Here is a 23,532-nt window from a genome sequence, read left to right as displayed (position 1 = left end):
GGTGATCATCCACATCCTGTAACAGGCCAATGATGTTTCTATACTGACTATTGCCATTAATGTATTTGAAAAAACTCTTTTTATTGTCACCCACGTTTCTGGCCAGCTGCAACTCCAGCTGAGCTTTGGCTGCACAAATTTTCTCCCTCTAGAAGCAAGCAGCATCTCTGAATTCTTCCCATGTCACCTCACCTTGCTTCCACTGGGCATAGACCTCCCTTTTTTGCTTTATTTCCAAGAGAAGATTCATTTTCAGCCAAGCTGGCCTTCTGCCTCACCTGCTTGACTTCCAACATTTGGAATTGCCTGCTCCTGTGCCCTTAGGAGGTGATGTTTAAAAAGCTACCAGAACTGATGTTATCTTAGTTGAATTAGCCTACAGGTCAGCTGCTTTTCCAAAGGAGAGCACAGCACAATGGCAGGGACAAAAAAAGCTGCTCAACTGTATTTATTATTGCATTTTTCAGTCTAAACAGCAGAAATATCAGAGGTCCATGAGCTGCCTCCATGATTGAGAAGAACATAAACCTGCACAGATAGGAGGAGAACAGGGCATACTGATGTTTTAGCAGGCCTATTTCATTGGGATGCATCTTAAGCAGTCCTTAAGAAATCCCAGAATCACTAAGGATATACAAAATTAATAGAAAAATGAATATTTAAAAATATTAGAAAAAACATGTCTTAGCATTCAGGGCTTGTCATAACCTAACATCATGATGTAAAATGGTATGATCAAGCTAGCAAGGGACTAGACTCAGAATTATCTTCTAAACCTTCCTGTGTAGCCTAAGTAGATTCTCTGAAGAGTGATTTAAATCCCCTGCCTAACTTTATTAATTATCAGGAAGGCAATTTATTCAGATTGACTCCTCATAATGTAAATGCATATATAACACATGAATCTATTATATTTTAATTGAATGAGTTCAGATAACATTGAAAAAAATTGTAATGTTTTTGAGCTCGCAGTTTGACAGACTGAACAAACTGGAATACTTTATCTAAATTAGCTCTATGTTATCTCCACTCTTCACATTGCTTCAAGGTCAAGATCACAAAGCTGAAGCTCTTAAAGTTTTGATTTAGTTAGTACATCCAAACTCATTATGCTAAACCAAAGTCTGCTTTGCAAGTTAAAAAGTTTCAGATTAGGAAACATTGTGCTTGAGAAGCCTGAAATGGATGGCATCGTAGTTGAATGGATGGCATCATGTGCTCAAAACTTGCACATCAGGGCTGTGCTTTTAATGTGTATGCTTTTGTTTCCCAGAATACAAAGAATAAAGAAAAATTACATTTTAAATGGCTTATTCATTTAGAGATAATAGCTTGTAATAACTCCAGCTGCTCTTTTAAGTGCATATTACATGTCAAGATGCACTGTCATGGATTTTGCTAAGACACAAGAAATTTAGTGAGCAATGAGGTACTGCAAGCCTGAAGTCCATATTCTCAGTTTTGCAGTAGTTTCACCCTGAGAACAAGTGGTTGTAAAATGCAAGTTGTAGATCTCCATTTTTGGAATGGAAGAACAGAAAGTACGAGTCATCTAGACTTTCTGACAGCCACATGCCACTGATCAAGAGATGTTTCATTCCTACCAGGAATCAAGCCATCATTCCACATCAGGAAAAAGGATGGAAAGTGTTTTGCTTTTATGGCATACAGACACCCTTCCTTTTTTTTTTCCAGCTGCCTATTCATGAAGTCGTCCTTCTGCAAGTAATTCTCCTAGGCCTCAGAACTGCTTTCCAGGAAACTGCTGCTGCTGACTTGAATAACTTAAGAAAGAAATAAAAAAAAATAGAAAAGTGAGTATGTACAAATCTCCTCATTACTTTCAGTAAAGCTCAGCTTTCAAGTAAAGTAGTGTTACCCAGTTCCTTCAAGTTGGACTAGAAGGGAATCTAGACAAGAAAAGCAAAATTATCTTGGAGTTGAGGGCACACACAGGGTACAAGGGTGATCCAACTACTTTAAGTATTTTGATGTAACTTAGCTAAGCAGAGGCTCACAGGAAAAATCCCACTGATTTACAGCTACATGCCCTTTGGGTCAACTGGCAGTAAGTTGGGCCCCTACTTGGTTACCCCTAAGGGCAAGTCGTAGACAAGTAAAACGTGGATATGAAAAAAAAAATCTTGAAGCAATACTTGCCTGCTTAAGCTTAGTCTAAGCAATAAGCACGTCCCTCTTCTGGGCCCAGCCAAAGTTATCAAAAGGGATGTGGTTAGAAAGTTTGCTAATCTGATAAGCACCTGAATTTTGGCTGGGTTCCTTGTAAACAGAGCTGACACATTTTTCTCTACTCAGGACATCGTAGCTGTTCACATTTGTAAAGTTGCTGCAGACATAGCTCCACCCCAGACAGACTATGATGACTGTATGCAAAGGCCATAAGGAAGAAACTGCAAAACCAGTAGGAAGATTTTTTTGGTGCTTACCAGTGGGTAGGAGTTACTTAGCACAGCAAAGACACATAGCAGCTACCCAGGGTAACCAGAACCGCCTGAAAGTGCTGCAGTCTTGCCCTCCTTTTGGTGATACCATCCTCTAGCTACAGACTGGTCTGGCAGTTATGTCAGTTCACTTAGAAGTCTTTTAATGAGTACCTATTGAGGGATATTAATTATACAAGCTTTCATGTTATGTATTAACTGGACCTGGCCAAGCCTTTCAGCAAGCCTTTACCTGTAGCAGGTAAAGCAATGCTGTGAAGTTCCATGTGGGAAATGCCAAGCAGCCTTTGCACTCCCAGCAGATGGTGCCACGAGGATCTGTGCTTCACTGATGCATTTTGGTTTTCATGAGCAGTTCCCACTTTCTCAGGTCAGCCACTTCTGTGTTGTACAACAGTGCTGTTATTCAAACAACTTGGGCTAAGCAAACTCTTCATACCATGCACAAGCATTTAAGGATGCAGCAAACCAGATCTCTGCAACTAGAAGTCTTCAAGGAGTCAGGTCTGAAGCAGGCAGGCTACAGAAATAAGCTGGCACCATTAGTTCTTTCTGCCTGTATTGTTCAATCAGGCCAAGTACTACTGTTTTTGTGGTCACCTTCAGCAGGGACAAGAGAGGTTACAGCTAAAACAAGCTCTGTTGTAGCAAGGTAACCGATATTGCTGATTTCCAACTTTAAAATTATACATCTAAAGAAATCTGAAGTCCCATTAAATCTCAAAGTACTCAGTACTTTAGCAGCTTACTCTTCTGTGCTTAAATAGACCCTGCATTTTGCTTAGGCCAAAGTCCCATTTTAATCTCCTTTTCACAGTGTTCTGGGACTCACCCCATGACAAAATATTTCTGCTTTACTTTCAACACTATCTGTTTCTCAGGCTTTTCTACGGACTCCTTAACACCCTTCTATTTTGGGCCTCCTTCACAACTCTGCCATGCTGTACTTAGGAAGTGTAAGATCCGGTGCAGTGTCTTCAGTGCAGAGCTTGAGCCAATTAACTGATTCTCAAAAAATTTGTTACAAATGCAATAGGACTACTAGATACACTTTCTGAACATAATACAGAACATAATGCATAAACACTAACAGCTTTCCTCCTGCCCAAACAGCTTTTTCTTTACATCATGAACAACAAGTATTACCTCAGTCCAGGATCCAGATTTTCTGAAGTTTTGATGCTTTTCAGGTTGGTGAATAGAAAACAAGCAACATAAAACCACAAACAGTGAGGGAATCATCTTTTTATGTAACCGTTGCCCCATTTAGAGAAATCTAAGGTGCCAACTCAGTAACCAAGGAAGATACATTGACTGCTAGGACTAGTTACCCTGATCTCAGCATACAGATGACCTTCAAATATGCTGGTATGCCAGTCTTGTCCTATGTGCATCCTGCATGTTTTAGCAGAGTAGTTCCACTGTCACTGATAGGTGAGAACCCAGCAGCCAGCTCTCAGTGTTGTGCAGGTCCCTGGTGCTCACAAGTACTGATGGAGGTGTATGACACGGGTCTGACTGTACCCCAGCTGCATGTGCAGAGTTTAATGGTACCAGATTATCTCCAGCCATTAACTCCAGTGACAAACCAAAAAGAACAAAATTAGACAGAGACACTTTAGAAGCTTCAAGGAGACCAGAAGACTCCCTATCCCAACACTATTAAGTCTCCAGATCAAGCAACAGTGAAAACCAGGTAGAGAAGACTCTCCTGCCTTCTGTCCCTCAAGGGAGGAAAGCATGACATGCTGTTCACTTATGCCAGGATATAGAATGCACCACACTCTCAGAGCAAAGCATCATCATTTGAAATACTTACCTAGTTTAGGTTGCTAGTGCTGGTCAGGTAATTCAGAAACAGTGATCCCAATCTAGTTTAGATTAACACACATTTAATAGGGTTTGGTCTTTTGACATAATAACAGGTGTTGGAGTTTAATGTATCCAGAAGACAGCTTGAAGTTGTACCTTAGTAGTTGCAACAACTAGGCATAAGCAGGGAGAGATCACAAATCCCACCCACTCCCTTGCAGGATCATCAGCTGTGCTACAGTGTGATGATCTGTCTTACAGAACCAAAATTAAACATTTTGAGCTTGCTTTCTCTCAGGAGAACAGAATTTTGCAACATCTGCTTCAAGTCAACAAGCTGTAAATAGAGCCAGAGCCTAGGAATAAACACTTGGATTCCCAGGATATTCCCAGGTCTGTGCAGCCATGTTGCTCATCTGCCTCTATAGTCACAGAAGTATCCCTCCCAAGTTCTGTAAGCTGCTTTCCCCTCCCAAGTCATTATTTAATCTTTAGAGACCAAGAGCCAAACTATAGCATGATTATTTATTATCCTTTTTTGGTAGTACAAAGGCAGCTTTACAAAAACGGCCAGCAGTTGTTACCACAGTGAAATTTGTTATACCCTGATTCACTGTCAATTGAAAGCTGCAGACAGGCAGAGACAAACTGCAAGAGACAAAGTGCTCTTCCAAATCACTCAGTTAGCAAAGACAGGTTTGAACACATTCCAGTGTAGCCCCATTATCTGTCACTGACTACTTACTTCCAGGACATACCCAGGAACAAGAACCTTAAATTTAGCTGGCAGTTCTACAACTGCTATGGCTGCTTAAACTGTTGAGAACAAACCATTCCTCTTCCTTTACAGGAAAAGTAGATGAATATAGCAAACTGAAGTGATACAGAGGAGACCCAGATGCAGCTCAGGACTGCTGACCAGACAAGGAATAGTCTTGTAATTTAAAGTTAGCATTTAAAGAAGTATTTTTGGTATACATGTTCGTCAAATGGAACTGCATGTTTCCCTCTCCTCCACCAAAGCAGTGGTGGTGGAGTGTTTGTGGAAAAGGGGAGCCATGTAAGTTTGGTGACTGATGACATTTTGTAAGAAAATTCACACTTCTGATCCATAAACCATAAGGTAAGGTGTCTAATTTAGTCCTTCAGCTGGGAAACCTCATAGAGATATGCACCAAGCATCTTCACCCCCTGGATGTAGTTGTACCTGGAAAGAAGACAGCTTCCATTAGCATTGTCTTAGTTGAGCTGTATTTCTAGCACATGTGGTTTTTGCAAAGCCCACACATCAGTCCTATGCATATGACAAACACTGCAGGCAACAGGCACTACTCCCAAGCTTCCTGCATCTCCCCTGGTAAGACAGAAACACCACTCTGAGTAGTGGGTAGTCAAGCTTAGAGACCAAAGTATAAAACCTGCTTCTGGTTTCAAGTGTATAAAGCCAGAAACAGTAAAGAGATCGAGATCCCACTACAGATTAGTTACCCAATCAGTCATTCTCTGCTAGGGAGAAATGGCACTTTGCCTTCCAGAGCATTAAAGAAAAGCAAGAGTTCAATTCTTAGTGTTTTCCATAATACATGCCCACAGTAAACTCACCTTGGCACAGGGATAAATACTCTTACCTATTTAGCTTCTCATTTTGAGAGTGGGCACCATCATCTGCAGCTCCAACAGGAAGCAGCATGACATTCTTGCCTGTTGCTTCTTGAAAAGTAAGGGTAACAGGAATGCTTCCTCCCTCCCTTGTCAGGTCTGGTTCAACTCCAAAAACTAGAAAAGTGATATTCTAGTCAGTTTGGAGTTATATTTGTTTTTCTAATAAATCCTTACTTAAGCCATCAAGTACCAGCACTAGGTGCTGGCCAAATCAGCCAGATTGCACAGGCCACAGAACCATGGAGCTTCCCCCAGCAGATGTAGCACTGGAGTATTGTTACTTTCAGAGTTCAGTTCAAACAGTTACACACCAGTACTTCATCTGAAAGCCTGTCTATACTCCAACACAAGTTAGATTTGCTCTAGCTGCCCTACCAAAACCAATTAAGATGGGTGCTAGAATGACTAAGCTTCAAGGAATTTGGCTAAGCAGGTGATCTGAACTAACAACCTCATACGCAAAAGCAATAACACACCAGACTTGTTCCAGAACAGTAATGAATTAATTGGATATCCAGTTTCTTTCCTTCCTGTACCTCAAACTTCAGTTTGCACATGACACACTTCATTATTTAGTGAGCCAAAGTTCTTAGATAAGTGCAGAACACTAAATATTCAGCAAACATGACCTCTTCAGTGTTTCTTGAGGTGGTGGAACAAGAGCTTTTTAATCTACCAACGCCAAGTGAAAAACCCACTGACCTGTCTTCATGGCCCTCCTACCAGCCATGTAGTGGGGATGGTTGAAGTCTGACACCCAGGGTTTTCCACCATGGCCTAAGTACACTTTGAATTTGTTGGGACTCTGCAGCTCCGCAAACTTTTTGTTCAAGTAGTCTTCAACCTATAAGAAAGATTGAACAATCTTATCTACTGTTAGCATTTGTAGGAACACTAGTAAAGTCCATATTCTAAAAGCATCCTAGGGACTTGCAGGTCACTACAACAGTCCAGGAACACTTTTCCTATTAGTCTTATTTCATTATTCCTATGATTCTCCATTCTGAAGTCAGAATATATCCTTCAGGCAAATTAACAGTATAGTGTAGAACACTTAGCCAGTATGTCAAATACTTATGCTTTTGAATATGCATTTCTGGCAGTCCAAGTGCCCTACAATTACATTAGCATTTACTCCTAAGCCCTTTCTTTGAGTTTAGAGCAATTGGGTAGTCAGATGACAACAGTCCAGTGTGGCACCACAAAATGAATCCCTGAATTATGTTGTGTTGAGGTGCAGAACAGGGAAGACAGTAGCAAAGTAAGCGAACAGAACTGCTTTAGAAAACAGAAAAATTCTTCCCCCAGGCATGGGGAACAGGAGAAGTTTAGAGACAGTTGTTTTGATACCAGCAATCCATGTCAACATACATGCTTTGTGACTTCTTCAGGAGTCATGTTTGGCACAAGCCTGATTGAGAACTTGCCAATCACTTTCCTAGGAACCACAGTCTTGGCTCCAGAGGCTGAGAAGGCTCCTTCAATTCCATGGAGAGACAATGAAGGGTACCTCCACCTATGCATAAGGATATCTCTCTGCAGAAGCAAAGAGAAAGATGTAAGGTTACGTGAAGTTTGACAGCATTCCCTGAAGTATTGATTTCTTCAATCTAATAAAGAATTTGCAAGAAACAGTGCTTTCTCCCATGGAGAAATGCAGCTCATTGAAGACCACTCAGAAGCTGTTACTCCCAGTAAGCACACATTTTGATATACCAGCTGGATTCTCAGCACCGTAATAGATTCAACAGCTCTACTTCACCTTTCTCGTAGTTCTACGGAACTTACAGGACATGATCAATCTGCTTCTGACCAGGACATTTATAAGGTGCTCAAGCAGTGTGTAGGTGAAGGCAGGTGCCTTCATCACCAAGACACACGTGCTGAAGTTCACATATTGTCTAAAAGCCTCACCACTGCTCAGACTGAAGCACAGTGTGCTTTTCTTTTTATCATCAGTTGTATTTAAACGCCTGATCTCCAGGTTGATTCAATTGACCATTATTGCCCTCCAGGTACACTTCCTGCATTTCCTCCTTGTTTCCTTGGACACAGGTGTTGAGTACATTGGACCCTGAATTCAACACAGCTGTTGAGTTGTCCTGTACAGACACAGCTACAGTGTCTCAAGCCTGAACCTCGCTATAGAAATTCAGGAGACTTAGAAATTTGGTGGCCTTTATGTGAACAGTTTGGTTTGTTCCAGGTACAACCTGCCCCTATTCTTCTCTCAAAGCAAACGTAACTGTCACAGTTCAAATCTCTCAAGCACATTGTTTCTCACCTGGAAGTTACACATTTCTCACCTCCCTCCCATACCTCTCCTTGGCCTTAAAACCCTTCTTGCATGCAGCTTAGAACTCCCTTAGCTAGGATTTCAGTTTAGCCAAGACTGAACAGCCTCAGTTCAGTATCACAAAGAGCATCTTGCCAGCTCCTCCTTATATACAAGCTATAATTCATCCATTACTTTATAGGACAAGGCTAAACAAGGAAGCCTGTGTGCTCCCAGTTGATATAAACCTGAGCGTGTAAAGACAAGGTTGAGGATATAAATTGTTACTTATACCTATCTGAGTTGAGTTTGAAGTCTCCTCCTGACAGTACTAGGACAGAATACAGACCTGCACATGTAAACTTGCCTTTTACAACATCTGTGTCTGCTTTTTATGACAGGAAATGTATTTACATCTAGGGTTTTAAAATTAGTATGTAATACCTGTACCTTGCGAGATTCAATGCTGTTAAAAGCATTCATTTGGAAAGCTCCCAGGACAAAGATTTAACTTCAGACATGAGTTTACTGACCTTGAGCCTGTTCAAAGATTTGGGTAGCTGCCGAGTTCATGACTATGAAACAGTCCTTGCTTGCCAGTCTAGAAGGATGTTCAGTATGTCAGCCTTAAATTCACCACAACTAGATTTGAAGCTGTTTTTTCACCTAATGAGCAATCATCTCTAAGCAACTACTTTATTTCTGATAATACATTGAACTTCCTACAGATGTAGGAAACCAGATGTTTTGTGTAAATGTGCTATCTGACCTCTGAAAAATTGCTAACATTCTTATCTAGCATTAAGAGAACAGCATTAGATAAAGGAATTTTTGTACAAGTTTGAAATGCTACTTATACAAAGACTAAGGAGCAAATTTAAAGTTGCCCAGGCTGCTTGCCTTAAACACGGGATAACCTAGACTAAATTTTCAAGCACCTAACACTAGCCATTCCTCAGCAAACTGTTAAGCATGCAGTCAACCATACAGTAGGCAAAACTATTTTCAAGGCATTCTCACCATTTTAAAGACATCAGATGAACCTCTGCCTACTAAATTACTTGGTAACTACAAATATATCTACAGAAGATCAAGTTAACATAGACAGCTTGATCTAAGCAAGGTAGGAAGGAAGGAGTGCAGCATACCTTTGTATCATGTAGGAGTCTTGTTGCTCCTACATCTTTTGCATATTCTGTCAGGTCAAAATCAATCTTCTCATATAACGTCAGCTCCTCATCAGTAACAGGCGCCACTGCTTCATTAACACCTGGGATGAGGATTTTCCCTTTCTTGTCTACCAGACAACCTGTAAACAAGAAACACCTAATGTCAGTATTGAAACCAGAATATACAAGGTGTCATTGCTGGGAACACTTTCCTTGGGAAACACAGGTCTTGGCCTTCTGAAAGCTTCATAAATGTAATGAAATTCAGACCTCTATCTCCCAGAGCATGCACCACTGAGCATGGAAGGCACTTACAGAATTTGCAGCTATCCAAAATGTGCACTTGCATGCTACTTGTATTAATTCTACTGTTACATTCTACTGTATTTACTTCTACTGTTACCTTTGGCTGGCTGAGTCCAAAAGAGTTCAATATCACATCCACAGCAGAGTTTGAGAAGGCAGCTGATTTAATTAACATGTAAATTTGCAGCAAGATTTTAGAGGAAGCTAGAGTAGATAGACAACCTTTTGGCGAGACCTTCACCATATTTCTGTATCTCAGGCACTAGCTTTGCATACCTGTCAAGCTCCATTTCATTGGCCATTGCTTTGCTAGTGTAAGCAGCCCTTACCAACCTCCCCACTGCAAACTCACTCATGTTTTAATGGTTCTTATTCTCATTTTAAATGCATTTAGTGAAACCTGCTTTTTCTTACCCATTAGAGCAATGAGATCTGTCATGGCCTCATGCACTGAACCACCATACACACCAGAGTGAAGGTCTTTGTCACAACATTCCACCTGATTGAAGTGAATTAAGATTCAGGTTAATTTTAGCATGAAGATACTGTCAAATACACCAAAGACATTTACCCTAGCTTTTTCCTGCATGTATTTTGAGAATGCATCTAGTTTTGAAACCAGACCACTCAGCTGTAGTACATTAAAACAGATCTGCTTTGTATTGCTCTGGAATACATGCCTTTAGTACTGATTGTCCCAACCTTGGGGATTTGAGTGGTGATATCTCTTCCTGCGCTCAAGGATCACTCTGAAACAACTCTCCAGAGAACGTTGCTGGCTTCTCCTCCTTCGTACATCTGAAAGCTATCCCTACCACACAAGCATCAGATAGGGTAATGAAATAAAATTATTCAGACAATTAGGAGAAACCATTTTAGTTAAGTAGTCAGTTTCACCTTCTCTGAAGAAAAGCTGTTGGCATGAAAAAGTTTGAGCTACCACTCTTCTCCGGTAGAAAATTCAGTTTAATAATACTGGTTTTGTAGTGTATCTCAGCACTTACCTCTATGAAGTAGTAGCAGATGCCCCTCAAGCCATAAGTGATACAAGGCTTCTTCTTGCCTAGCCAGTAGTTGTCAGAAATGCACACATAATCCACATCTTTGAAGAAAGTATCTCGCTGAGCAAAAATCAGTTCATCAAGGCCTTCAGATCCTGATTCTTCCATTCCCTCTAGGCAGAACTTAATATTTACTGGAAAGTCCTTTGAAATGAAAAACAAGAACAGACTAAGTATGAAAATGCTGTACTACTTCAGCAATCAGTAATTTTCATTTGTCATGCCCAAAGCAAAAAAAATAGACATGGGGAAACTAGTTCCATGGCAGTGGAATTTGTTAATTATGCACAAACTATTATAAAGTTTGGACTGCACTTACACTGAGGACACTTATACCACCCTTCATTTGATGCAATTCAAACTCTTCAAAAAGCTTTAACTGAGCTCTAGAACAACTCATTCCCAAGCCCCTTAACTGTGCGAACACAGCAGAAATCTGTTGCCAAAGGTAAGCCCCCAGGCTAGGAAAACTAATATTAACCACAGAAATTGCATCCCACTGTAGGAGCATCGGAGCTACCCTGTCTATTCACACTACCATATTCTATATACCTAGACAGGAATAGAGAACTAGTCATTCTTCTCACAAGTAATAGGAACTTGTCTGGCAAGACAAGGCAGACACCCTGAGCTATTTCCAACTGCACATTTTCTTGAACGGAAACAGCAAAGCTTGCAGGTCAGTGTTACTAAGTTAACCTCTTAGAGCTCAGTGGCAGTGAGACATTAAGTTTTGATAAAGGTCAAGCTAATTTGACATCCTTACATGATAGTGATCACATTTGATTATTCATCATGCTCCACATGCTTGCATATGCATTTTCCTTCCAACACATTTCATTAAAGGAAAATTGTTTAAAGTGCAAACCAAGCAACTAACAGACCAACTTGTCAGCAAGTCAACTCCACCCTACTAGTACATAAGTGAATTTACAGGACTACTGCATCATTCCTCTGATCAGCCGAATAAGCAGGCTTCCCTCACAAGCGTTTGTGGCTCGGATAACATTTATTGCTACAATCAGTTGTATGTAGAAAAGCAGAATATGTTTTGGGCACAGACCTGGTTAGTTTGTTGATAAGCCTCTAAGGCATTCAGCCAGGCAAGCACTGGACCTTTGTCATCTGTTGATCCTCTCCCATACAACTTTCCTGTAGAAACAAGATAAAAATTAACCAGGGTGGAAAAAAATTAGCATAAAGCTTCACCTCTTGCCTACAGGAGGAAACATCTTTTTGGATAGTCTTTTTATCCCTGCTTATATAAAAACTTTCATTTCTGATTCTTCTGAAGTAGCAATTTTGCATCCTGCTTCATACACTCTTGCAAGTGGGACTGCTATAGTTCTCCCACTTTCAGAGCTACCTCACCTTTTCCCCCCAGCTTTTCCCTGGACAGGAACTGAATATAAGTCTGGAAAAAATGTAACTGCCTTATCATTCACAATAATACAATTTTCTACAAACATAGTAGTAAGTGTAAGAAACAAGCTCCCTCCTTTTAACAGAAACCTATCCAGTATTAGCTACAATTCAATAACTCTGTTTGAAGAGTAAGAATTCAGTAGCTAGTGACAAATCAGTTCACCGGATTCTCCAGACAAAACTGGATCTCCTTAGAAAGGGCTTTAGTCAAAGGCAAGTTTTACAGGCTACAGGGAATTTCCAGAAAATGTAGCACATGGGATCACAGAGGCAGATATCATTGCAACTCAGAGCTGCAGCTACAACCCTAAGCGCCAGGTCTAACCACAGTGACAGAACAAGACAGACAGCTTGCAAGGTAAAGAGCCATTGGTGAAAATGCCTCTTGCACTCCTAGGCTGCACAGAGACAAGCCACAGCCCAAGGCAAAAAATCTAGGTCTTGCTATCAGATGAGAGAATCCAGCTTAGTAACTTGGACTCTGCTGCCTATGACCAAGGGCCCAAGTAGAAATACTAGTTACCACAGATACTCCTTTTTCTGGCAATCATTGCACTTACGCAAGACAAGTGGTTAATGTCCTTCTACTCATATGACCTTTGACACTAACACTGAGAAAGTGGAACAAGGAAGAGGCTGTTGGTAGCACCAGCTTTAAACAGAAAAGAGTTTTAGTCATCTTGGCTACTGGCAATGCTGTTTCAACAGGAGTTACTGCACCATTTCTTCATTCCCATTTAGAGGAGAGGGACACTTGTCTGGGCACCAGCTCTGCAAAACACAGCTTCTGCAGTACTCATGGCAGCACAGTTTGCAAACACAAGGCAATCCAGGGAGACTGCTGTGACACTCCTGTCTCCAGGCATAAAGAAGCTGTGTCGAGTATTTTTCCCAGCTAATGGTTCAAAATACCTGTAGTCCCTTACAGGCTGCAAGTTGTGAACAGCACAAGAATCTAGTTCTAAAAAGGTTTCTGGCAACAAACTGTTACCATGGAAAGCAGCAGTTAAGACTGTGCTGTAGCTACAAGGAAGATAACATGCAAGTACATCCTAGACTATCAGAAAAGGAAACAAGCCCTGAGACCAGCTGAGATTTTGCAGTTCTACTTTTTTACCATTCTCCCTCCTGCATATTTTCATCTCAACAGTATTAAATAAACACTCATACCTGTTCTTACTCTCCTCCCTTTCAATCAATAGCACAACTTTGGAACAATTGAGGAATACCACAGAAGTGCTCACAGTGAAATCCACTGCTCTTACCGTCTCTTTCCACCAGTGTGAAGGGCTCACTATCCCAGCCATCCTCTAGTACTGCTGGCTGAACATCCAGGTGACCATATACACACACTGTCTTTTTGTGTGGATCTGTGCCAAGTGTTCCCAGAACAACTGGTGGTAGAGGGATCTCTGATCCATCAGGCAGCTAGAAATAGGAGGGAAGAAGTTTTATTCAAATGTGGAATGTCAGAGGAACATGTTTTTATCAGATAAATGAATTATTTTAATACTGTGGAGGTTATGACACTAAGGGGACAGACAGCTAAAAAAAAAAACTAAGCTACTTAAACTGATTGCCAGAAGCAGGGTGCCAGAGAAGGTATCGTGCCAGTTAGCTTTCCAACAAGTCCCAGTAACAATCAGAATGTTCCAAGCCACTCAGAACTGTTAGCTTTAAACTACCAATGCTACATCAGACTTTAGCAGAGCAAGCTGACTGCACACCAAACTTCCATGTCTAATGCTGACCTCAGCATAAGCGATAAACTCCATTCAATACTGCATTCTGTGTTGCTTATCACTGCACTTTCATCCTGTCTACAGTATAGCTCCCTAGACAAAAATTTCCTGACAGTGGTATCTCTGAGTGTAACGTGCCTACACCCAAATAAGATCAGCATAACAGCTGTATTTCTCTATACAAGCCTATGCTGTTAAGCTAAGGGCAGAGTAGTGCTGATGAACTCGGTTCAAGAGTTCAAGAGTTGAACTTGGCTTAGTTCTTTGGAATACCCCATAAGCAATTATCACATGCTATTCTCAGTCAGCATGTATTTCCCTTTTGGTGAACACATACTCCTACACACTGTTCAGCAGATCAAGATCAGCTTGCACTTTTTGCTCATATGGGCTCCAAACTCCAGGTTTTTTATCAACAGGCTACGTGGTCCTTGGCCAGCTGCAGCTCTTCATGATTAAAGAACTACTGCAAGAATTTACAGTAATCAGTACACAGAACAAACTGCTGTGCAGCAGTAAACTTTGATCAGGTAAGTTCACCAGTTGCTTTACACTGTCCTTCATAGATATAGCAGGAATGTACCTAATACACCAACTAGTTCTGTCTATACTTAATATAAAACCAAACACTGGAGTTAACTTTTGCAGCTGGATTAAAGTTTTCTAAATAATAATGTTATGCATAAAACTTTAAAATAAGCTACCAAAAAGCTAGTGATGAAAGGAACAACTTTGTCTCTGAATTAACTGAAACACTTTTGAGGGGATTTTAGGCTGTATGTAGCAGCAGAGCTAGAATTATTCTACAGATTCTCTCCCAAGAAGGCACACAAAGTCAGCTGTTTCCTTGCTGGAACCTGTAGTCCTGGAACCTGTAGTCCTACAAACAAGTGTAATCCAGTTGGCAAAGGCAAGAACTGCTCAGAAGGTCCCAATACATGCAGATTTCACTCAGCATTCTTTCCCACCAATTACAATGATAATCTTCTAAAACTAGCAAACATTCCAGTACAACAGGATTTTTAATGCCACTATCCAAATGCTCATCTAATAATTTTGGTATGGGTCTTTTTCTCTGGCATACAGTGACTAGGCACTTCAAAGGAGCAGTATATCAAGTGGATGGTTCCTGAGGACAAGATTATTATTATCATTCTCATAAGCACATACATTTCTCGGGGAAAAAAGCAGTCCAGATAGCTAAAAACAAGGAGGGAATTCATTCTTTTAATGATACTTTTGTATCTGGTAAGGGAACAATGCAATCTGGAGACAAACGTAACACTTTAAAAGAGCCCAAAGGTCTTTTGGAAGACTTATTGAAACCTCAGTCAGTATCTTTACACTCTATGGGCCTAAGGATCAACACTAGTCTGTTGTTAAAAATGACTAACACTTTTGTTTACAGGTGTTCTGTTCATTCAGAAAAGTATTTAAAACACATTTAATACAGTCCAAAATTTAATACAACATGTTTAACTGATCTGGATCCCAAAGTTCACTGTAAAGAAAGGTTTTTAACAGAAAGCTCAGACTGTGTGGCAGGAAAGACTTACACCACACCCTAGCAGGTTCTGACTTTTTAGGCCACTACCCATAAGACACTTGTGTGGTGATTCTGAGCAGAAGATTACCAGACATAAAAAATTAGCAATCCACATAGTTAATCTGAGTACACCAAAGCCTGTCTTAGGCTATGCTGCACATAGAACATAGTTTTGCCTGCCTGCCTGTATTGTGCTGTGCATATCCCTGGACTGCAGGTTAAACTGAGCCACTTGACTGTAACCTGAAGGCAGTTCCCACTTGGCACTGGTGATTACACCACCTGCATGTCCTTGACTTTATCTAAAGAAGTTCTCATGTGAATATCCCTTTTGTCTGGCAGGGGAATCAGACAGCTTGAAAAAACAGAATGGTATCACATTCCCATGAATGGGATCTAAACAGCATGTTGCATGCTGGTTGGATGCCTGCTAGATGCTGCAGGGACATGAGTATCTATACTGTCCTCTTTCTTTATAGTGGTAACTCTAATAAACAGCATTTTAAATTATACTTTATGGAGACTAAGTGCCTTTCTTACTGTGAACATAAGAAATAGGCACCTTCTTGTGCAAAACATCTTGTCTTCTAAGTGGACTTCTTCCACTAAGCTGACATGGAGATGCTCACGTACCTTTTGTTTCCCAATATCCATAAGTTGGGTTGTGCCTCCCAGTCGCTCAATATCCCTCGCAGCAACCTCCATCATGCGTTTGATTTCACCCCTCTTCTCCGGCCATGCTGACACGCTCTGGATTGCCACCCACTCAGCCAGGCGCTACAGAAACATGGAAGAGCTACAGGTTTTACTCCACATGACAGGCACTATACAAATACAACACCTTGTTATTCAACAAACACTGTTTTCAGTTAAGCTTTAATTGAGATAAATCCACTCTGTCCTCTGCTAAAGAAGTACTCTAACCACTAATATTACACTCAAATCCTCTCAAAAACCTCACTCTGCCCCTGTAGTACAGCACAAACTCTACAGATATATAAGGTAAGGTTAAGAGTATGAAAGCTTGTGCATACTGTGCTTTTTTGGTTGCTGCTTTTTAAGTATCCAGAACCAGCTGATGTCTTTCAGGCCACTCAGAAAGGACACTTGAGCTTTTTCTCCCTGTGTGAGACCAGCAAGAGCAACTGGCAGAAATCAAGCTGAACGCTTGGCATAGTTCTTGCCTGAGTTCACAGTGCTGTACCACTGATTCCTTCACAGGTAAACAGCACTGCAATACAAGCTGCAACTAAATAGCAGGTCAAGCAGCAAAGTACCTCTTTGGAGAGGGTAACATCTCCCTCTGTACCCCAACATAAATGGTTTCATACAAGAAAGGTTTATTCCAGCCTCATTTAGAGCTTTCATCTCCCATCTCAAAAGAAAAGAGACTACAAACCTAGCTCTGCATTCAGGAGCCAGTATCAAACTTCTCATACCTCTAAATAAGTCACTGTTTGCACTATACAGTAATAGATAATTTCCTAATAAATCTAACATGGACATTTATGTTTTGGAACAGAACCTATGCCTAAACTTAATGAACAGTTTTCTAGCTTGACTCAGATCAGTTTCACCTGCTGCTTGCTCTCCCCTCTCTCTAATCACTTCAAATTACTCTCTCTTATTGGGTATATTATACAGGTGCAACAATAAGCTTGAAGATGACCATTTAACTTTTAATATCCCGTAGCTGCCCATGCTGCAAGACAAAACTCAAAGAAAACTTACCTGAACATAGAGGTCCTGGTGTTCATCAATGTATTTAAAGATGGTTTCAAGAGAGGACATTTTCTGACTAGAAGTGTTGCTGAAGATCCTGTGACAGAAAAATAATTCAGCCTTCACAGGTTTAAGAAGCAACAGTCAGTAATCAAGCAGCCACACAAGACTTTCACCTTTCAACTGCTAATGCTACACACCAAACTGTAATAATATAAAACTTGAGGCCCCTCCCTTCCTTGAAATCACCCAGTGACAAAAGCATATTTAAATTTCAACACCACTTTTTCTGCCTCTCCCCTCAAAATAACTTTTGAAGTTAAACTGAGCAAGCTTATATAGAGACTGTATATATAGTATAGTATACCTGATATAGTATATCTGTCTGTAGAGATACTTCAATTAAATCATACACTTCATTTCACTGCAAAATTACAGGCAAAATGTTACTCAAATGAAATGCAACTTCAAAGAGTAGATTTCATTATGAGTTCAATTAATAGTGTGCCACAGGCTTGAATGCTAGGAGCTAGATGCAAGAAAGCACCACACTTAATGTTCTACAAGGGTACTTAAAAGCAGGCAGTTTAAGAACTGTGCTTTCTTCTGCTTTAAAGTCCCAACCTGCCACTCAGACCTCCCAAGAAAGGTCAGAGTGAAGCCATGGGAACAGAAGCCAGCCCCAGCAGGCCATGAGCAAATGGTCACTGACTACTTCAATGCTACCACTTCCTTCTTTTGTTTTAGTTTCAGCTGAACTTCACATGAGAGAACCCAAGACCTTTCCCCTTCTCAGTTTTCTGTCTTCCTTCCCAGTCTGAAATCAATATTGAAAAGATATACTGTTCACTCAAGCAACAAAACCAACAAGCTGAAACTCAGATCTCAAGTTCGAAAAAGATACAGCATCTCCCTTAAGACAGGAAAATAATGAGCTTTACAAATCACAGAATGGGTAAGGTTGGAAGGGACTACTGGAGGTCATCTGGTCTAAGCTCCCTGCTCCAGAAGGGTCCCCTATAGCACATTACTCAGGATTGTGTCCAGGAGACTTTTGAATATCTCCAGAGAAGGAGGTTTCCTGAAATATGCCTCTGAAATCCAAGCGTCTGGACTAGGAGAAAAACTCCAGTTTTTCTTGTAATACACTGAACAAGTGCTTTCAGCAGCACCAGCCACTGTGACTCAGTATGTTGCTGAGTCAGCTTTACGCCAGATCCTTTAAGCCTTTCTTCTACTTCTACATAGTAGTCACAAGACAAGTATGATAGTTGTTAAAGCATCTGACTGCTTGTCTTAGGATTTCTTGAACAGCTGACTACTCTGTATAGCTGAAACCAATACTTTTAAGCAGCAGGTTTCCCACACAATATACTGCAATACATGCACCACCCCAAATTTAAGACGCACACATTTTCTTTCAAGCAGGGTTGTACTTACACAGATACTGGTGTTTGACATACAAAAATCCTTTCCCTCACCAGAGAGAGTTTCTATTTAATTTAAAGCATCCATCAAGTTTAAATTTGGATAATGACTTTTAAACACCAATTAGAACAACTCCAAACCACCAGACAGGTCAAGCTTCCTCTTTAATAGTCAGGAAAGGTGAAAACTAAACACCTTCAGAAGGATTATACGGACATAACTAAGTTAAATGAATGCTTCTCAGTAAAGCTGGACTTCCCTAATGAAACCACCATCCTCACATGCAGTTAGAGCTCAGGCAGGATTCAACTGGAGCTCTTCAGAGAAACCAGCACACAGGCATCAGTCCAGTGCATCTGGCTCTCCCCTTCACTCAACCGGTTCCTATAGCAACATCAGGACTCTCGCTTCACAGCACAGACACAAAATTACAGACAGCAAATTAGAGGGAGGCTGATATCCTGTCCAACACAAACAAGATCTGAACTATTTACTAAGGTGGAGACTACTTTAAATATCACCTTAAACATAGTTAAATAGTCTTAAAAACCAGAGGGGCATTGAATCACTCAAGTCACACTGCAGAGCTGCAAAAAAGCCTGCTCCAGAAAGCTCTGAACTTGGAAAAGCAAATGCTGCTTAGTGCACAGCAAAAGGCTGGATGTTACTTCCTCTTCCCTCTGCAAAACCAGGGCTAGAACTTCCTGTAAGTTCTTCAGACTGGAGTACTGAATCCTGCAGAAGACATTCCACTGTCTTACCTTTTCACAGGACTATACAACAGTGGCACTTTGAAATAAACTAACCCAAGAGATTATCAGTGCACGGAAACAACCTGGCCCTTCTTATCCATAGGCATCATTAGTGCCCCAGAGGAGAGCAGGGAACCAAGTTAGGAGCGGTCCGTAGCCATCGCTGAGCGCTCGCCGCCCCCCCAAAGCCACTGCCAGGAGCGGCACACAGCCCCGTGCCCTGCTCAGCGGGAGGTTTGACTTAAAGGCTAAATTTGCTACTTTACAGGATTTTGCAGCACAAGCGCTCGGGGCGGAAGGGAGGGAAGCGCGCCGTGGGCTTCCTAAGGACTGCGCGGGGGAGTCTCAAGGGGAGGGACAGCGAGCGTGGGGAAGGTGACGGGGGGCCAGCGACAGCACCCTCCGAAGGACAGCTTCCCTCCCGGGGCAGCCACAGCGCCGCCGCGCCCGGAGGCCGAGCAGACGCTTCCTACCGCGGGACACAAGGCAAGGCAAGGCCCGGCCAGCCGGGCACGCCGCGCAGCCGGCATTCCCGGCGCCTCTCCGCCAGGCCGGGCCAGCCTCGGCCGCCGCGGCACACGGGGAAGGGGCCCGGCCGCTCCCGCCCCGCCACTCACTGTTCCCGCACCGTCCCGGCTTCCCCTGCGAGTGGCTCCGGTCGCTGCCACCACTGCGCCTTAAATACCCCGCACGGCCCCGCCCCGCGCCGCGCGCTGCAGCGACCAATCCGCGGGCAAGGAGGTCCCCGGGGGCGGGGCTTGCGGCGAGGCGGGGCGGGGCGGGGCTTGCGGCGGGGAGGGGTGGGGCGGGGCGGGGCGGGGCTGGCGGCTCCTGTGGGACGGTGGGCGGGGGCCGTCGGAGCTGTGCGGGGGCATCGTTAGCGCCCGAGGTGTTAATGAACTTACCACTCAGCAGTGAAACGGGATGTGTGAGAGAGAAACACGAGAAATATTACAGGGGATAATAAGCGGGAATATCATATATAGGCGAATATAGTATGGGAGAAATTTGGGGGGGTCTTGAGCAGAGTCTGTCTGGACAACTGAATTATCCCAGCCGAGGATAGGAGTATACTTATGCTCTTCCTACATTTGTTGTTTAGGTAGGTTAAATAGATTTAAGTAGATTTAGATATAGTTTAGCTCGGCCCATAAAATAGAATTATAGAATAGAATAGAATTCTGTTTTTTTTATTCTGTAGAATAGAATAGGATTCTAATTATAGAATTAGTTATAGAATATCCTGGGTTGAAAGGAACCCACAAGGATCATCTAGTCCAACTCCTGGCCCTGCACAGGGCCATCCCCAAGAGTCACACCTGAGTGCATTGTCCAAATGCTTCTTGAACTCTGTCAGGCTTGGTCCTGTGAACACTTTCCTGGAGAGGCTGTTCCAGTGCCCAGCCACCCTCTGGGTGAAGAACCTTTTCCTAATATCCAGCCTGAATCTGCACTGACACAGCTTCAGGCTATTCCCATGGATCCTGTCACTGGTCACCACAGAGAAGAGATCAGTTCCTGCTCCTCCTCTTCCCCTCGTGAGGATGTTGAAGACTGCAGTGAGATCTCCCCTCAGTCTCCTCTTCTCCAGGCTGAACAGACCAAGTGACCTCAGCCGCTCCACATGTGGCTTCATGTGCAGCCTATGGGTGGGGTGGGACGCACCACTGCACCTCTAGACCCTTCACCATCTTTGTTGCCCTCCTTTGGACGCTCTCTAACAGCTTAACATCTTTTGTATATTGTGGTGCCCAAAACACACCATATCCAATACAATAGGCACACAATATTCAAGGTGAGGCCGCCCCAGTGCAGAGCAGAGCAGGACAATCCCCTCCCTCGACTGGCTGGCGATGCTTTGCCTGATACCCCTCAGGACATGGTTGGCCCTCCTGGCTGCCAGGGCACTGCTGACTCATATTTAACTTACCATCAACGAGGACCCTCAGGTCCCTTTCTGTGACACTGCTTTCCAGTATCTCATTCTCCAGTCTGTACGTACATCCAGAGTTGCCCCATCCCAGGTGCAGAATCCAGCACTTTCCCTTGTCAAATTTCATAAGGTTGGTGATTGCCCATCCCTCTTAATTAGTCAAGGTCTCTCTTCAGGGCCTCCCTGCCTTTGAGGGAGCCAACAGCTCCTCCCAGTTTAGTATCCTCAGTTGGATAAGGGAAATGCAGTGTGAACAGTAAGTTGTGAAAGTGAAGTAAGGTCATCTAATGAAGAGTTCTCTCAGCTCCTAACAGCGGCAGACAGGAATAAAGTAATTCTACATGCAAAAAGGTAAAAAATCAGATAATGCTTGCTGTTACCTTGTGCCTGCCCTAAATAAAGCCAGCCCTTTTAAGATGGGAACTGCTGAAGCTGCTGCTGTTCGTGAGTAATGGAATAGCTCTGATACATATAAGCTGTTAACTATGCATGGATGTAATAATTTGGTAACTCATACTGCTTTACAGACATTCTTGAAATAAATGTAAAATGGTGGTTGGCCCTTGGCTGTAGTAAAAGTAGTTGTAACTTGAATTACTGAGGGAGGTTCACCTCTCAGTCAAACCTATTGGGCAGTGTGCTTCCCAGTGCCACAGATGCTAGGAAATGTGCTGATGAAATTTGCTGAGGGTATAAAGCCGGGAGATGGAGTCAGGACAGGGAAGGAACAACTCAACGACCCTGAGGATCACAGAAATAAAACCAGGAAAAAATTAGGTATCTGGGAGCTCATGAGCTGGAAATGAGTGAGAAAGAGAGGGGTATATCAGCTGGTCACAGGAGGTCTACCGTAGGAGAGAACTACATAATTTGGGAACTCAGCTGGTGGTGCCTTGCTGGGTGAGAACCTTGCACGAGGCTGGGGTGAGTGTTGTCCCATGTCAAAGACACAGCTCCAGTCACACAGGAATGATGAGCTGAAACTACTACAGCAGATCTCTGAGGGGTTGCTCAGATGCTCGGGGAAACTAAGGTCTCTGAGCATATGAATTTGGTTTAAGTAACCTATAGAAAAGACTGAGGAAAGGCACGGTTGCAAGTATGCTTTGTAGAATATAGAATCACAGAATGGTTTAGGATGGAAGAGACCTTTAAAGAGACCTTTAAATGTCCAATGCCCCTGCAAGGAGCTGAGACATCTTCAGTTAGGTCAGGTTGCTCAGAGCTCCATCCAACCTGACCTTGAATGTTTTCAGACTGGTGTTAATGCTGGGATTAATGCATAAGGAGGAGGAGAACTGTTATCCATAGTGGCTGTAAAGGCCTGAGGGCATCCCCTCCCCTGTAGGTTTGGCTTCCTGCGTTAGGGGCCAGCCATGGATGGAGCAACAAGGGCTGCCCTGTCCCACTGGGACACTGGGGAGAGGCTCAGGGGCAGCCAACAGGGAGGCAGCAGCCAAGGGCTTCCACAGCCCATGGGAGCTGCTTTTGGCTGGGCTGCCAGTGCTTGGCCCATCTGAGCTGCAGCTCCAGTCCTGCCACAACCCTGGTCTGGCCATGGGCCGTGCTGAGCTGGAGATTTACAGACTGATGCCTGGCCTGGCCCAGCATCAACCTGTACCCAGGGAGGTGCCTGGACCTGGGGCTGCCCTGGTGCCCCCCAGTTACCTGGCTCCTGGCTGGGAGTGGGATGGGCCCTGGCTGCCAGGCTCTGCCCTCACAGACCTCTATGGGGAGCTCCTGCCACTCCTGGCACCCTAGACTTTGAGGAGCCCCTGGCACCAGGACTCCTGGCACTGCTCTGTGTTGGTGGAAGAGCAGATGGCAAAACGTACTGCAAATGGACCAGTGGAACTTAGAAACTGGAATAAAGTTTCTATCCACACTTACATTAGGAAAAATATTGCCCAGAAGCAATAGGGAAAAAAAAGGTGTTTGTTTGTTTGTTTGTTTGTTTGTTTGTTTTAAAAAGGGAAAAAGAAACTGCCTCTAAAAAGCAGTTTGTTGCATTTAGGAAAAGTATTAAGTGACATGACAAAGCATGATTCCTGGTGACCTATTTTCATTCTCATGTTCCCACATGGAAGCAGTTTTTGGTACTTTTTTCTCACATCCTATAAAACACCCTCAAACAAAAATAAGAATCAAGGACATGATCTGCCAAACAAAAGCACTGGGGAAGCATACAGTGAAAATATCGTGTACTGTATTATCAGAGTTTTCTGCAAGCCTGTATT

At 42.8% G+C, this 23,532-nt stretch overlaps 1 protein-coding gene across 2 annotated transcripts; it reads right to left on the bottom strand.

Annotated features, from left to right (window-relative positions):
• Positions 1 to 4,785: 4,785 nt before the first annotated feature.
• CNDP2 (carnosine dipeptidase 2) lies at positions 4,786 to 20,073 on the bottom strand. Of its 2 annotated transcripts, none has more exons than XM_064658157.1 (12): positions 19,980 to 20,073; positions 17,192 to 17,279; positions 16,094 to 16,237; positions 13,438 to 13,600; positions 11,811 to 11,899; positions 10,691 to 10,891; positions 10,101 to 10,185; positions 9,360 to 9,520; positions 7,308 to 7,472; positions 6,639 to 6,780; positions 5,903 to 6,050; positions 4,786 to 5,481 (listed from the first exon to the last, which is right to left on the bottom strand). In XM_064658157.1, exons 2-12 carry the CDS (start codon positions 17,249 to 17,251, stop codon positions 5,412 to 5,414), a joined length of 1,428 nt encoding a protein of 475 aa, XP_064514227.1. In that variant the 5' UTR covers positions 17,252 to 17,279; positions 19,980 to 20,073; the 3' UTR covers positions 4,786 to 5,411. The 2 variants fall into 2 exon arrangements, with proteins under 2 accessions (XP_064514227.1, XP_064514236.1); XM_064658166.1 differs by lacking the exon at positions 19,980 to 20,073 and adding an exon at positions 17,550 to 17,606.
• Between the last annotated feature and the right edge of the window lie 3,459 nt (positions 20,074 to 23,532).

The sequence above is a fragment of the Pseudopipra pipra genome, chromosome 1 (assembly GCF_036250125.1).
Source record: "Pseudopipra pipra isolate bDixPip1 chromosome 1, bDixPip1.hap1, whole genome shotgun sequence".
Lineage (NCBI taxonomy): Eukaryota > Metazoa > Chordata > Aves > Passeriformes > Pipridae > Pseudopipra > Pseudopipra pipra.
Note: the sequence above shows the minus strand (reverse complement) of the source record. Positions and strands in the feature narration are given on the sequence as shown.

Excerpts from the sequence above, each read along its gene's own strand:
- CNDP2 (XM_064658157.1), bottom strand. The coding sequence starts at position 17,251 with ATGTCCTCTCTTGAAACCATCTTTAAATACATTGATGAACACCAGGAC. Across the intron at positions 6,781-7,307 it reads CTGAAGAAGTCACAAAGCAT|GTTGAAGACTACTTGAACAA; the intron begins GTATGTTGACAT and ends TCTTTCTTATAG. Across the intron at positions 6,051-6,638 it reads TAGGAGGGCCATGAAGACAG|TTTTTGGAGTTGAACCAGAC; the intron begins GTCAGTGGGTTT and ends TCACTTTTCTAG.